A 16,178-nucleotide genomic window follows, 5' to 3' on the forward strand; every position below is an offset into this window, starting at 1 on the left:
AGTCATGCCGTAGCTTTTTCCCTTCTCCTCGGGCATCGTCTTGAGATATGACCAATGTTGCCACACCTCCAACAAATTATTGGTTTCCCCTCAGTCCCATTATTGTCACTGTCATCCCTCATCTTATTAGTAAAACCTCTTTGTCGCCCGTTTCTAAACTCGTTAGTTTTTTTCCTAAATTTATCATTAAAACGCCTCTCGCCCTGGTGGCCCTCGAAGGCCCTTCCCCCCCATCGACAGTCGATGAGGAGGGTGTTGCTGTAAAAGGAGGCGGAAGAAGGGGAGGATGTTGATTGTGGGCAATTTCTGGAGGAGCCGGAACTCTTATACTGTGGTGTTGCTGGTGAAGTTCTTTGTGATTGAGATTCTATATCTTCCCTACTCTGCTCTATATTAAGCCACACCGGCCCGGTCTCATCGTCCCCCTTTCTTTGATACATTACTGCTCCTTCCTTTTCTCTTGTTTCCACCTGCCTCGCTTTCTCGCCGCTTCGCTTTTCTGCCATGAACATCCAAAATTCGGTATCGTCATACCCATCATTTCGCATTTTCTTTTTGTTGCATTTTCGCGTGGTTTTAATTTTATCTTGTAACTCGACTATTTTTACTGTGTTAAGCTGGCCAGCGAAATTATACTTGTTTATCCATTTATTAAGGTATTTTATTTTATCAGAGCATTGATTTTCCACGAATTTCCAATCCTTGCATGCCAATTTTTGTTTCGGATCCTTTATCTTCGCCTGCTTACTGTTTGATTTCCCCATTTTGGAGTCAACCGTCACCTAGGGTGACTATGTTGACTTTTTCAACCTTGAACAGGGCGACAATTACTTCCCGTCTGAGGTAATTCTCAAGCTTCTACCACAAGTGGCGGAGAATTCTTGCCTTTGCTTCCTCAGACATCTTGTCACTCAATTTCCTGTTCACATGAGGTAGCGAACCTCCAGTCACACTGTACACATTCACACTGCGGAGCTTCTATGCGCAACAGGACACCGCCGCCCTTCCCAGTTTTAAAGTCTACTCTGACTTTCAGTTTTAGAGTCTGCTCTTTTTATGGGTTTTAGGGTCTTCTCTGACCACCACCAGTTTTAAAGTCTACTCTGACTCACAGTTTTAAAGTCTACTCTGACTCACAGTTTTAAAGTAGGTGAAGTACTCACCAAAGATGTCTTCTCTCCCTGGGTTACCCGTCAACCCTTGGCTCCCAGGCGCAGAGACGAAGCCCAGGGTTCCCAAAATAAGGGATATAATGCCACGGCCGAGGTCTTTACCTGGACGTCGACTCAGCTCCCGGAAACGTCAGGCATATTGGGTCCCGGGTTTCGGCACCAAAGAAATGTCAGGTTCATCAATACTGACACTTATATAATAATTTTACACAGACACAAAAAGGAGAGAAAGACACCGTAATACCTTTTAACACGCTAGCGAGGAGAGCAGAGGAGAACTGTACCATACAGTTCAAACCCATGCTTCTAAAACAGTCCCTCTGCCCCCTCTCCTTTTATTTGAATCATCTGGCACACAAAATGAAAATAGGGAGGGGAAGCGAAAGAGATACTGATTATCTTCTCCATCCAGGTTCTTCTTTGACGTTCGATCATGACCTTGCAGAAACTCAATAAACATCACGTTTCATGCAAGGGCACTTTCGATTGCCAACGGATGCATAATTTCCAGATCTTCAAGAGCAGTTTTGCTCTCGCTAAAAACACTATATTTAATATGAATGATTATGAAAACTTAGCAAATGTATGATAAAACAATATAGTTAAATCTATCAAATCATCTTCTGCAAATCACACTTGTTAGATAATTATTCCCAATTCAACAATTATTCTATCAGTATTCCTCATTTTTATTCATCCGTTTACTTTCACCCGGCGTCTGTTACCAGCCGCTCTCAGCTCCTGTCAGACTTGGCAAGCTGCTCCCACTCATTTACCTCCCATACCTTCCCCCCCCCCTCCTCCTCTTCTTCCTCCCACCTGGTCCATTTCCTTCTTCTGCCAAAGCCAAAACACATGCATGTACTGTAAAGTGCGCCTGTGACATAAATGTAGAAGAAAACCGAAACGCACACACATGGGTTTGTCGCTCTGCTGCATGCACACTTTTAATCAAAGCTTCCAGGAGTGTGCTAATGGATACCGGCCCGGGGTCTATAATGTGACTTCTTTCCTTGGCAGTGAGGACTCCCCGAAGTTCGGCTTTCTGAGTCATTATGCCGTCGGAGACGCGCTGCCCCCGACTCGTAATGCTTTGGAAATTGCAATAGGCTCTCAACAGTATGTCAGGCGAATTATGAGTGAGAGATGTGTGTTCAATATGTAGTTATTTTTTTGATCCCATCTCGTTCTCCACTTCCAGATTTGAGAGATGCTGTGGATTTAAGTGAACACATCACTATTAAATATCATTTTCTTTTTTAGCCCCAGATTTTCTCACAAAAAAAAAGTGGCACGTAACCTGAATTGTATTTATTAATTAACTCATTCTCTCCCAGCCATTTTCACCTTCAATCCCGGCTGTTTTACTGGATTTGGACTGAGTTTGAAAGACCCACAGAATATTGTGTTGTATTGATATAAAAATATGGAACCTACTAAAAGAAAGATTAAAGTCTCTTCTTTAATCAGGAAATAAAAGTATATTTCTGACTGTTTCTGTTTTGCAGCAATTAGGATTAGAATACAGCTAAGGTTCATCATTATTCACATTCCTGGTGAAAACTGGCAAAAAGAGCTTGTTGCAACATGGCCCTGGTTGATCTCTTATACTCTGCTGCCACCTGCTGGATTTTTTCATAATAACTACCATTGCTTCAACCGTTCTCTTCAGTTCAGAGGCTGCATCAAAGCCTTCTGCTACGACAAGGCAACACAATGTTGATCGATTGACAAAAGCAAAACAAAAACAAAAAAACACCTTGACTTGAAGAAAGAAAATTGAAGGAAAAAAAATCATTTGTTGTGCCATCTCGTCCCCAAAAAAAAAAAAAAAAAAAAAGTTTAAAATGCACTTATTGAGTAGATCAGGGGTGGCAAACTGCGGTCCTCGAGGGCCGGAGTCCTGCAGGTTTTATAGATTTCCCTACTCGAAGTGCAGCTGATTCCAATTAACAGGCTCGTTATCAGGTTTCTGCAGAGCTTGCTGATGAGCTGATCATGAATCAGCTGTGTTGAAGAAGGGAAATATCCAAAACCAGCAGGAATGCGGCCCTCGAGGACCGGATCTCGCCACCCCTGGAGACCCAAGTTTTGTTTGACTTTGGAGGCATTTTCTTTCAGAAACTCATCATTGCAAAGGGCAGTCACACTAAATACTTGACACTTATAATTATGATAATATCTTAAATTTATATAGCTGCTTTTGAGGGACCCAAGGACACCTAACAGTAACTCATGGAGGTAATTAAAATCTATATGACAGTGTGTGCGTGTGCATAATATGAAATATTGATAGATGGCGTGATGCTATTTCTATTCAGTTATTATAGGGCCATTTGTGAAGCTCAGATATGCAAAACATGGCACCTCTTTAACCCCAGACACTATTATTCACAATTTCTTATTTCTTATTGACAATTTATATCTTTGCCCGACACATTACCAGCACCATTGCTCAGGTTTTTAGGCCAGAAGGGGTGAAGGTGGAGGGCTCAAGGGTTGGTTTGGACTATTGACCCCATGTAGGACAGAAGCACCACTCAGGGTCACTATGGCACCTGCGCTAGCTGGCGAGCTAGCCGGCCTGCAAGTGCCCTACACGGCAATGTGATGAGGGCAATATGGAAAGCAAACAGGAAATGGGTGAAATAATCTGTGTCACTTACTGTAATGTAAGGCTTTTGTGGTCATTTCTGTTTTATAGGAGACATATGAATTGAGGTTTCTGAGATGTTCCTAACACACACACACACACACTCAACCACCATGTGTCACTTTCTCAAATGACAAACTACCTACTTTTACTTGTGATTCATCCAAAGAGAACGCTCCATAAATGTTAAAGCAATAAATAAGTCACTCTTTTAAGTTTTCAGCCCTCACAACCGGGTAGAAATCAAATTGTTTTCTTATATGAAAGTCGTATTGAGAGAGTGACATTTTGAGGAAATTGTTTTTGTGCCCGTGCGTTTGATGATAATGCAAATGAGCATAGTAAAACATAAATTGGGCTGCCCATCATATTTGCCAATATGCTGGAGTGAACTGCGGGCCATGTTGAGGAAATAGCTGTACCGATGCTGCCATCTATTGGCCATTTAGTGTTACTACGATTTCGTTTGGACAATTGCACATTGCCATCATGTGCAATCATATTCAGAGAATATTTAATTCACATATATTAAGCTTTTTTTTTTTTTTTTTTTTTTTTAAATGTATTTTGTTACGAGGCAAATTATTTAAAGGTGCACACCTTTGAGGTTTCAAATAGCTACACCCATTGTGGAAATGGCAACATGTTTCACACAATATTTTGTGTAACATGTATGTACCACAATCTTATTGGGAATTCAAAACAGCTTATGGCAGCATCTACTTTTAATTAATCACCGGCTGTGTCATGCAACTCTATAATGCATTTGTCACACCGCTGACAGATGCCATCGTTTTCCCTCAAGGTGTGCCACAGAAATGGCCCAGTCACGTTTGCCATAATTGATATTCATAACATCATCATGCATGCTGCCTGCAGAGCTGAAAATGTCATCTCTAAAGTTGGAATTATGAAATAAAAATGAGTGAAGAAAGCAGTAATGCACAATATAATCTAATATTATTAAATCTGATCTATATCTGTGTCCATATGTCACCACATTTTGCCAGCTTGAAAACCTTATCTGAAAAACAAAAAAAAAAAAAAACTTTTTCTGGTTTGTGTAAAACAACAACAAAAATATGCTGATAAGTATACAAGCTTTTTGTTATACAGCCACTATATATCATTCATTTTGTACTTACAAAATGTATATCTACAATATATTCCTCTATTAGTTATTTAGATTTTCCATCCATCCATTTTCTTGAGTGCTCATTCCTCACAAGGGTTGCGGAGCGTGCTGGAGCCTATCTCACCTGTCTTTGGGCAATAGGCGGGGTACACCTTGAAGTGGTTGCCAGCCAATCGCAGGGCACATATTTGTGTTTTCATTAACTATATTTTGGAAAATATTTGAAAATATATTTGAGACGATTGCGAGCAAAGTAACTTTGTTCAATTTTCCCTTAGTAAGTATAGTCTGTTAATGGGAAAATAATAATTACTAATTTAAAGATCATGCTGTTTTCACATTTCTCATATGAATGTTTTCAGAGAATTACTAGTAACTAAAATAAAATCACATTTCATCCCATTCCCCACTGTATGAAGTGCAGTCAAACGAATTGACTCCTGATATTCCTTGAGTTCATGTATGTCCACTAGAGGGAGGCAGAGGTGCGTTAAGGCTGTTTTGTACGCCCGACCTGCTGTCAGGCTGAAGTATACGTCACATTTTCAACGTGTCCTCTTGTCAAATGCATGATAATTAATACACCTAACACTATTTGTCGTTTGATTTCAGTATTGATCCAGATCTATGCATTCACTCTCTGTATACTGTATATTAAATATGGCAAGTACAGTAGTAGTCCATTTTGTGAGCATCATACAGAGAGCCTCTTCACTGATAACACCCCCCACACGCTTGACTGCTGTCCCTGCATGACACTGTTTCTGGGGAAAAAGCATTTTCACCGTTGCTCACTAATGCACACTCATTTTATGTTGTCTTTAAATAAACACTTTTATCAAAAGGAAAAAAAAAAAAAAGTCTGACCACGAGTTAATATTATGTCTCTTAATGCCTCCGGGTATGAGTCATACCTCGTAATGTATCCTTCCGTAGTGTGGATAAATGATGTCTAAGAGTGACATTTGTAGCCTTCTTTTCGTTGTGCCCTTCATGTGATAATTCAGCTGCATTGTGTTGCAGCACTTTTGTGTTCATTTACTTCATTAACACTCATCGCGACTGAAATTGACATCAAAGTGTTCACGGGCTCGAATTGTGGAAACGTCACGTGACCAAATCAAGAAAAGGCGAGCGTATCTTTGCAACGCGTGCTCGTGGTCAATTTCAGTCGACAGCAGGGGGCGCTGCCGCATTGAATGTCAGTCATCTTGGATGGCTGAAAAGGGGTGCATTATTCCGCTTCTTCCTTATTCTATGAAAATAATATTAATCAGAATGCCGTGTTTATACTATAGGAGGCTTTAACCGCTGACTGCAACAAACAGTTGAGAATAAATTTCTTAATGCAAATGATACATTTCCTTTTCCCTTTTCATCCCAGGTGAGGCTCGCTGCCAAATCTGTCCTGTGACTGTCTTAAGTTTTGACTTGTTCCTCTGACATTTTCCCTTCAGTTAGATTCATGTCAGGTGGTTGACTTGGCCATTGCATAATGTTCCACTTCTTTGCCTTGAAAAAACTAGTGATAGACCGATATGTTTTTTTCAAGGCCGATACCGAGACAGATTATTAGTAAACAAGGAGACCGATAACCGATATTTCAAGCCCATATTCAATTTGCAATAAAATAGAAAAAAAAATATTTTAAACAATATTGACAATTTGTTAAAAATTGCAGCGCTTCCAGGGTCGTTAGCATGTGTTAAGCTAAATTAAAAAAATAAATAAATAAATAAAAATAAATAAATAAAATAATAATAATAATTAAAAAGCAAGTAAATTTGCTTCCCAAGTTTTCTAAATTTTCAACATAATTTCTTGATTTAATTTTTTAAAATAAAAAGTGTAAGGTGTTCAGTTTTGTTTTTTTCTCCTTTCCCTCCAATAAAGTGGAAATTTAAATAGACCCATAAATGAAAAGTTCCCCATATCTCACGGAGTGACAAATGCAGGCTAATGTCGCTAATTTGGGGTTTTTGTTCGGGTTCGTAAAAAGTTTCAAAAGATCTTCGCAGTGAGATTTGTCTGAATATGTTCCAAATGTGTTTACGATAAATAAAAACTGACTGAACATCTTCAAATTCCTGATGAAAACCACAAATTCGTTACGTTCACAAGTATTCACTGCTCAGTGAGATACCAGCTTTATCGGCCTTCAGATTTAAAAAAATGGCCGATGCCGATATTTGTCAAAATGCCAAATATCGGCACCGATAATCGGCCCGGCCGATAATCGGTCTATCCCTAGAAAAAACTCTTTGGTTGCTTTCACATTATGCTTCAGGTCATTGTCCATCTGCACTGTGGAGCACTGTCCAAGTTCTAAAGCATTTGGCTGCATATGAGCAGATAATATTGCCCGGAACACTTCACTGCTGCTTTTGTGAGCGGTCATCATAAATAAATACAAGGAAACCACATACACGCCAACCAGGCCATGATAAGCAGCCAATTGACCCATTACTTTAGGTCCCTCAAAAGTAAGAATACTGTCTAATACGAAGTGTTGTAATTGCTTTAAATTTGTGGTTGTACTTAGAGCCAAACACATGAGAATTGTCTTGATGTTGCAATATTTATGGACCTAACTATCACCACATGAGTGAAGCTTGGCATGACAAGAACATGGAGATGTCAGGAACCTCCTTACATATGTGCATCCACTTTCTTCCTTGTATTAATCCCACTTTTGTTCCTTCAGCCTTTGTTTTTATTTTTGGTCCCTCTCCATCTACGTTGCCTCTAGTAACTAAACGGGGGTTAGTGTGGGATGCACGCATTTTGTCACGTGTTGAGGTCTTGAGGAAAATCTTTGGCAAAGCAAAAGGTCAGAGGAAAAGAAGCACAAGTGAAGGTGGCGAGGAGAGAAACAGCAGAGTGAGAGAAAAAAAAAAAACGAGATGGCTGGCAATGCCGGAACGCAAGCTGCCACAACCGAATGTGTCGCAGTTTGCGCTTCGCCAAATCAGCAATCGCATGATGTAACGCGCCAGACCCCGCCGACTTAACAGCCACATTGCAGCAGTTCAGCTCATTTGAATTTGATTCCCACGAGCCAGCGTTGAATAAACGAGGGCTAAGATTGGCAGACAAATGGCCATCGTGATGATGCCTTGAAGAAGAAGAACTGATATGTAAATCTGGAATGATAGGCAAGAAATGGCTCTTATGTCAGCCTATGATCGTGTCATGGTCCATTTCATTGCTTTCTTTGCCAGTACAAACTCAATTTTGGGGATGATGTTGGCAGAAATGGCTGCTGGTTGGCAGTAAAAACACTAATGAGCACTGCGATGTGCTGTCATGTCCTCAGTGGTCTTTCCTTGTAATTTCAACATATGCTAACATTAGCATGCAATTTTGCAGGGGAATTTGCATTCTATTGACAGTTTTTGTCTGATTGGTAAACTTTAGGGGTAGTCACTTTTTTTTTTCTCTCGTTAGTATTTAAAAAAAATGTAATTAATGATCCTATATTAACTATTTTGCTCCCAAAAACATAAAAATGTGTTCTATTTTAAATGTCTTAAGTGGCCCAAAGCTGTTTTTTTTATTTTTTTTTATTTTTTTATTGCGAGAGCAGATGGAAGGATTTGATGCAGTCTTTGAACTGCAGAGAACAGGTGAAGCAATACTAGTTATGACAAAAACGGACAGCAGGTGGCAGCAAAGTATAAGAGATCAACCAGGGCCATATTACAACAACTTATTTTCCCCACTTTTTAAGCAGATTTGTGAATAATGATAAAACTTGGCTATATTCTAATGCTAATTGCTGCATTTGCTAAATTATGTGTTTACTTGTGGTGTAACAAAAATGGTTACAATCGGAAAATCAGTTTTGATTTTTAAAGATTGTGAGTGCATTCAATCGAACCAAATAAACTTTATAATGTATCGAATTGAATCATCTTTTATTGGAGAGCTATATCTTTAAAGGAAATGGCAAATGAAAACAAGAAACTCGAGCTGAGTTGTTGAGCTTATGGAATTGAATTGTTCCACTTTAAAATTGAATGATCGTTGAATCGTATCACATCCCATTATCAAAACATATCGAATCGTCTTTTATTGGAGAGAGTGTTTACCATTGTGAGAATATGAAGTGACTCGCCATTTTACCTCATTTGCTCCCAAAAATGTATAAATATGTTCTATTTTAAATGTTTTAAATGTCCCAAAGACATATTTAGTTTTTTTTTTTATGTTTTTCTTTATGCTAGAGCATACAGAAGGTTTTGATGCAGCCTCTCAACTGCAAAGAACGGTTGAAGAAATGGTAGTTATTACACAAGCGGCCAGCAGGTGGCAGCAGAGCAAAGGAGTTCAACCAGGGCCATGTTGAAACCAAAGCTCAATTACTCACAATTCTAAATAGATTTGTGAATAATGATTAAACTCATCTATATTCTAATGCTAATTGCTGCAAAACGGAAACGGATAGAAATATACTTTTTTTTTTCCCTGATGAAAGAAGAGACTAATATTTCTTTTGGTAGGTTCCGTGTTTTTGTAGCGATAGAGCACAATATTCTGTGGGCCTTGCAAAATCAGTCAAAATCCAGTAAAACAGACGGCAACAAAAGAGAATGCTTCAGTGAAAATGGCAGGGGGTGAATGAGTTAAGAGGTCATTGGGGCATATTCACTAAAGGTTTGCGTCGCCTTTGCACGGCGCTAACTGGTAAAAATGGAGCAATCCGAGAGCGCCTAATTCACTAAACAGGCGCAGATGAGGAAATCCGTCACTAAGTGCTCTGCGCCAGTGTTATTTGCGCGTATATAAATTAGGTAAATTAGGTAATTTGCATACATTTGACGCAAAATATGCCCACCCCAATGCAAATGAAACTCATTAATATACAGCGTCTAATTCACTAACGCCAGCGCTAATAGCCACAGAGAGAGAGATAGATTTTTCTATGTTGGTTTTGGACACATAACATAATCCGGGCTGATTGGCAATGGCGGGGAGTCATTTTACGATCATTTTTACGTGCCAGATGCATACTGTATGCCCACGCCAACCTCGGAAAATATATTTTTTTAAAAACAAAACAATCGCACCAATAATTTGTACTTTATGAATGAATGACGTCATTGTCGTCCTCTCTGCTCTGTACAGCTTAATGGCGCTCTAAACGCTTACTCTCGGTCCAACCTCGCTTTCTGATAATGTCATCTTTCTCGCAACTGTTACTATAACAACCATGTTCTTGGCGCGAATCCATTGCCATGTGTGGTAAATCAGGTGCAAATTTGCTCCAAGCTGTCAGTTTTGTGGGCGTGTTTGCGCCGGTATATGATGAGAGCAATATCCTTAGTGAATAGGTGGGTAACTGGGCGCAGACTGCGGGTGCATACCCCATTAAGTTTAATCACGTTGTCATGTTTGGGGTCACACCAGAGTTAAGTTTGAGTTCATGACCTGTTAAGTTGTGTTCATGACCGTGAGGTCAAGTGTCTGTTATGTACTGATGTAACAAATGTCTGTTTTGAACTGATCTAACTAGCATCTAGTTTCAACTGGTTTGAGGCTATGTGATGTTATGTGATGGCAAGGGCTATGTGATGTCAGGAATCTTTAATCCCATTACCTGGTCAACAGCCAATCAGATAATTCCATGTCTTTCCTGTTACCCACATGTCTAGCAACAACCAATCAGATCGATTCCTTGTCTATATAACCCTCCTGAGAAGTGTGTCTTTGTCAGATTATTACTTCTGTTACCACTGTCCTCGGTGCAACTCTCTTTGTTTCTCGTCTAGTCAAGTTTGTTCCATGCCTCTCGATGTGACTAAATAGTTAAAATCTTATTTGTGTCTGCGCTTTGGGATCCAGCCCCCAGCTCATAACACACCTGAGCTCATTAAAATAGAGTATGTTGTTATTTGGTCATTTGCTTTATTGATTTTTGGCTCTTTTATACTTTTAAAAATATGTAAAATGAAATATATATTAGGAGTGCATGTTTTGCACTTTTGCATGTCTTTTGTTTGTATTTAAAATAACATTTTTTATTATACATCTGGCTAGAATGTCCCCCAGTCGAACTGAAAAATTGTGGGCCCCTCCACAATTTAAATTTCGCATCCCTGCCCTTGCTAGTCAAATCATGGGAAGAAAAATTTGGTGTGATTCGGAAATTATGTAAATTTGGAAGCACAGCACTTGTTTAATTTCACACTTGATGGGTGGCGAGGCACTCCGGAGAGAATCATGTTTTTATTGATCAATTTGCTATTGCCATGAAAAAGTCCATTTCCCAAAGTATCGCATGCGTCGGCACACACTTGCGGTTTTGGGCTGTTCCTCGACATATCTTGATGTGCAGCCTGCTTTCAGCTCCCTCAATAACTCATGCGGGCTTTTAGCGCCACACAGCTCCGCTCTCACGCACACACTTCTATTAAAACATCTTCGCAGCGTCACTCAAGCAGACTCGATTCCTCCCTCTTTTTATCCGTTATTAAACACACACTCTCTCGTTGCTCCAAAGGATCAGTAGCTTGTAAACTGGCTGCAGTCAGCAGTCATTTTCCCGTGAGTGTGTGTGTGTCAGGAGGGAAGATGGGAGGAGGAGGAGGAGGAGGAGGATGGATGAATTGCTTTCGATTGGATGGTGCAGAACTCCAGCGAGCCTTACTGGATTTAGTCGCACTGGGCTGGCGATGGTTCCCAATGGCTAGACTTCACTTGCACCGTTGAGGGGTCATGCGCTCAATGATTGAGCTCAACTCCTGCCAGATTTGGATTTGCCCGACTGTGCTGCCGCTGTGAAAGACGGAAATCCCTTTTTTTTTTTTTATCCTTCTTTTTTTTTTTTTTTTTTTTTTTTTTTTGCCTGCCGCCCTCTCTCCTCTCTTGCATCGTCCCCTCATCTTCACACAGCAGACATCCAGTGTAGTCTTGCAGACAAAGACATCTCATCACAAGGAGAAGGAAGGAACAAGAAGGGATTTTTTTTTTTTTTTTTTTTACCTGCCAACATTTTATTTTTCACTATCTGGAGGAATTTTCTGATTCTTTCCTATCTGGACTGATACAACTGCGGCGATTTTCTCTTTGGATCGGGGGCATATTCCTGGTGCTACTGGTGGTGCTGGTGGCCAAGCGGCGGGCGAGGCATGGCCCAGCAGGCAGCCATGGGGCCGACGCACCAGGACACCCTGGCCGTGCCCGACATGCCCAAGCACTCGGGCCTGAATGAGGACCTGGTGAAGATCCTGCGCGAGAACCTGCTGCACCCGGAGAGACCCCGAGGACACCGGCGCTCGCCCTCCTCCATCTCCCCCCGCCTCTCGCCGCGCAACTCGCCCAGGCTGCTCCGCCGCATGCTGCTCAACAATAACATCCACAAGCAGAGGCGCTTCACCGTGGCGCACACATGGTGAGATGGGTGTCCGAAAATATATATATATATCAAAACTTAACTTGGGTTTGATCGGGTGAGCCAGTTTCAGGGGTTCATGATGATACTCCCCGCTTGGCTATCATTTGTTGCATGTGATCACGCCACATTGTTTGGCATATCTGTGCTGCAGGGACTTTCTTGCGCTCAGTCGTCGACTTTTGACTGTTGTGATGGTACCTTGTGTGATTTATTTCTTATTGTAATGCCTTCGTACTAACTAAGTGAGCAAATAAAGAAAGTGGTTGGACAAATATGCGCAATACGGAACATGGAGTTCTACAGGGTTCAGTTCTGGGGCCTCAGCTGTTTCCAGTTTTTAGGAAACCAGTGGGGTTTAGTACCTCCAACAAGGTTAAGAACCACTGGCCTAGATTTGAAAATATCCCCCGCGATGAATAGAGCTTCACTGTACCAGTGCTGTCACTATCGAGTGTTTTACAGAAGCATTTTTCCCTGATTACTATTATGGGCCACGTTTTTCACCGGAAACATTTATCAGTGGGTGTTTTATACCAGGATCTCTGTATGGGATAATGAGAGCCTAGCAAAGAACAAACTTCATTGTTTGCGTCAACCATTCAGAGTATTATCTCAGTATCGTGAGTGGTGACTTAATTGAAGTTTGGTTTACCTTTCACAGCGATTGTTTTTTCTAGAGTGCTTTGCTTTCATTTCATTGTTGATGGTTCTGATAACTGGTTCTGATTATGCAGATCAATCTTTGAGTAGCACTTGGAAAAATACCATACGTTCTTACTGATGAAATCTGAATTTAGAGCTTCTCCCACACTTATTTTATACTTATTGGTACAACTGTACGCCACACACTGTGGTATTTTATTTCACAGTAGAGGAAGAAAATAACATGGAAAAAGTACGCAGCGAAATAGTACAGTATTGAACTTACTGTTGGTAAGATGGCCGCTGCCGGCTTCACTTCTTGCTTCAGCATGAGCAGCCCAGGTTATTTATTATAGCCGTGCTGTATCAGCCTGCCAAATGCGAATCCACCTCAGAATCTGATTGTGGTCTTTTTTTTTTTTTAAGCTTTGAGCCAGGAAAGCATGGCAGCATTTACATTTCATTTTCTTAACTCAAGAGCTACAGTTGTACACAAGCGTTCTGGTCGGGTAGCATTGGGCTAGCATCACCTTTATGACTTGAATGACATATGCACGCTTCTCTCGCAAAGTACAGATCTATATGACTACTGGATTAAGCGTGCGCATGGTGATGTGATGAGCGCAGGGCTTCAACAATATATGTAAGTCTGTGGATGAGCGTCGCTCGCTGGAAAAGCTCTTGGGGATCAAAACATGAATTGTCAAGCATACCGGAATGCTGATAGTACGTCCTTTGCACGTTGAGAAGTACCTGTACCCTCAACGGCGATTTTTGGAAGTGCCGGAGCTTCATACCGGTGCATTCCGGCCCACTGAAAACACTGTTCCTGTTCGATTAGGGCTCTTAATAATAAGGTAGATGACTTGAGCTAGGCAGTTATTTCGTTGTGACCTGTTCTGGCTGAGGGCCTTTCTATCTATCTGCACTTATCACACTTATCCAGTCGAAACCAGTTAAGACCATCAGGTCTCACATTTTAACGTGGGCTAGGCTGAGCCGGCCCCCGTGGGGGTGGCGGCCAAGGTAGTATAAGAGTAGCGACCCTTTTGAGTGGGGCAAGCGTTCTTCCGTGTTTATCAGATAAGGCTCCACAGCTGTGTACTCGATCTTTCTGGTATCCAGTAAATAGTTCAACTGATAATATGCAGTCTCCTGGTTGTTATTATTAATCAAGATTAAGGAACCGGTGAAATTTCCCATCGAAACCGAAAGCTCTCCATCACTTTATTTCTTCAGCTTGTTCGTCTTAGTACACCTGCTTGCCAGCAGTTTTTGGACTGTTAATTAGCTCTCTATTTTTGGCTGTCTATCAAGCTTGGTTACGCCCGCCCACGCCTTCTACGTTCATCTATTCCCCAGCCTCTTGCGCCGACATAAACTGTCTTCTTTCCACCCGACCCATGTTAACCAATTTCTTCTTCTCTCAATGACTTGCAATATCCTGTTCTTGATGTCAGTCGCTGGATCTCTGCATGTACTTGGGGGGTCCTTGGTTTATATGATGTTTTGAAGTTATGAAGGGCGCACTGTGAAGTAGTTTGCATATTTGATTTGATGGATTTCTTGTTTGTATGACACAATGAATTTCTTGTTATTTTACTATATCGTTCCAGTGAAATGTAGGTATTGTGTCTGATGCACCTCCGGAATATTTTGTGCCCCACAGGCATTGGTATGCAAGTATAATTCAGTTCTATTTTTACACTTCTGAAATCTGCCTGTAGAACTTCTCCTTTCTCGTGTTAAATGTGGCTTTACTTTGCTTGTTTCCTGCATAATCTCACTTGAGTCTTTCCTTTATTAACTCTCCCACCACTTTTATTATCACTGTTATCCATCTTTCGGCGCCCAGTGCTCATATACTGTATGTTGCGAGCGTGTCTGTGTAATTTCAATTTTATGACTTCATTATCTGTGCCTGTGCGTACACACACACACACACACACACACGAATGCAACGGTGCGTCCATGGTGGTTATTTTGGATTATGTAACCATTCACACCACCATCATCATACCCCCATCTGCCTCTTAAAGATTTTGTTTTTAAATATTCTTTTCCACCATTCCCAGTTCATAACCAGATAATTTGGCTTTTTTTTTTCTTTTTTAATCATTGGCTGAAGCTCTTCTCCATGGCAATATGGTGGAAATAGGATGCGGTCGCAAATGGTGCTCTAACTTCATTATACAGTAGATGCATCTTGATTTAAAGAGGAACTTCCTGATTAATCCACACTCAAGGATGGAACCGGCATTTTTTATGTGGTTATGATGCAAATGAAATTAAATACTAGCCGACTAATTGTAACACACCCACTCCTCCCTTGTCGAAATCTGCTGTGCTCTGTTACATCATTAATGTGATACCTGGTCGCTGGTCGATATTCGGGTTTCTCTGGGCAAAAGAATGAAAAATGTGCTCATAACAAATACTTCTTACATGAACAGTAGTCACATTGACCAGTTGACCAGTCAGTCGTTGCAACCGGAGATTGACAAAAGGTTGCTGGGTTTTGTTGTCCAACTTTTGCTTTAAAAACTGCTAGGACATTGTGGTCTTCTGTTGTTTGTAACACACCATTTGTCATACTCTGTTTTCTTTGGCCTTTACCTTTTTGCTTCTTGAGTAAGTCTGAATCTTTATCAGTAGCAAATTTAAAACTGTTGAATCCTTTCTGTGTGGACTCTGCATGTACTCGACTTCTCTGCCGGTTCTCTAGCTTCTTTGTTTGGGTAACTGAGCCAGATGTCCATAGTATGGTTTGGAAAGAGTAAAGCCAGATCTGTCTTGTATTTCCACCACGGGGTGTGTCCGGATGCCCATGGCTGCGTCAGCTATGTGAATAGTGTGACATCATAGCAGCGCTCTACACCCTTTAACCCACAGATGACTGCTGGCTTAAGGCGGACCATGGTCACATGGCCAGTTGCTACGGAACAGTGCATTGATTGCAAATTAATATCACACTTGTCGAGAAACACATAACGGTCCAAAAAATAAAAAATACACAAATAACAAATCAGATTTTATCATCCGTGACCCTTTTGAGGAATTTGCGGTCAATAAAATGGATGGATGGATGATTTTATCATAATGGTCAATGTAATGATGAAGTGCACTATTATAGTGCTTTATATGAATCATATATGATTCGAAAGCAGTTTGGTATGGATT

At 40.8% G+C, this 16,178-nt stretch overlaps 1 protein-coding gene across 2 annotated transcripts in view; it reads left to right on the forward strand.

The window, feature by feature from the left end:
• The window catches only part of pde4d (phosphodiesterase 4D, cAMP-specific), a 162,094-nt gene that overhangs the window by 45,754 nt on the left and 100,162 nt on the right, over nt 1–16,178 (forward strand). Inside the window, exon 1 of one of the 2 annotated variants that reach the window (XM_077520815.1) lies at nt 11,842–12,353. The exons of the other annotated variant lie outside the window; for it this stretch is intronic. Within the exon in view, the coding sequence (XP_077376941.1) occupies nt 12,091–12,353 (263 nt within the window). The 5' untranslated portion in view covers nt 11,842–12,090. Of the gene's footprint in view, nt 1–11,841; nt 12,354–16,178 lie in introns of those variants that run through there. 2 annotated transcript variants of the gene reach the window in all.

This window comes from Festucalex cinctus, chromosome 5, assembly GCF_051991245.1.
Source record: "Festucalex cinctus isolate MCC-2025b chromosome 5, RoL_Fcin_1.0, whole genome shotgun sequence".
NCBI lineage: Eukaryota > Metazoa > Chordata > Actinopteri > Syngnathiformes > Syngnathidae > Festucalex > Festucalex cinctus.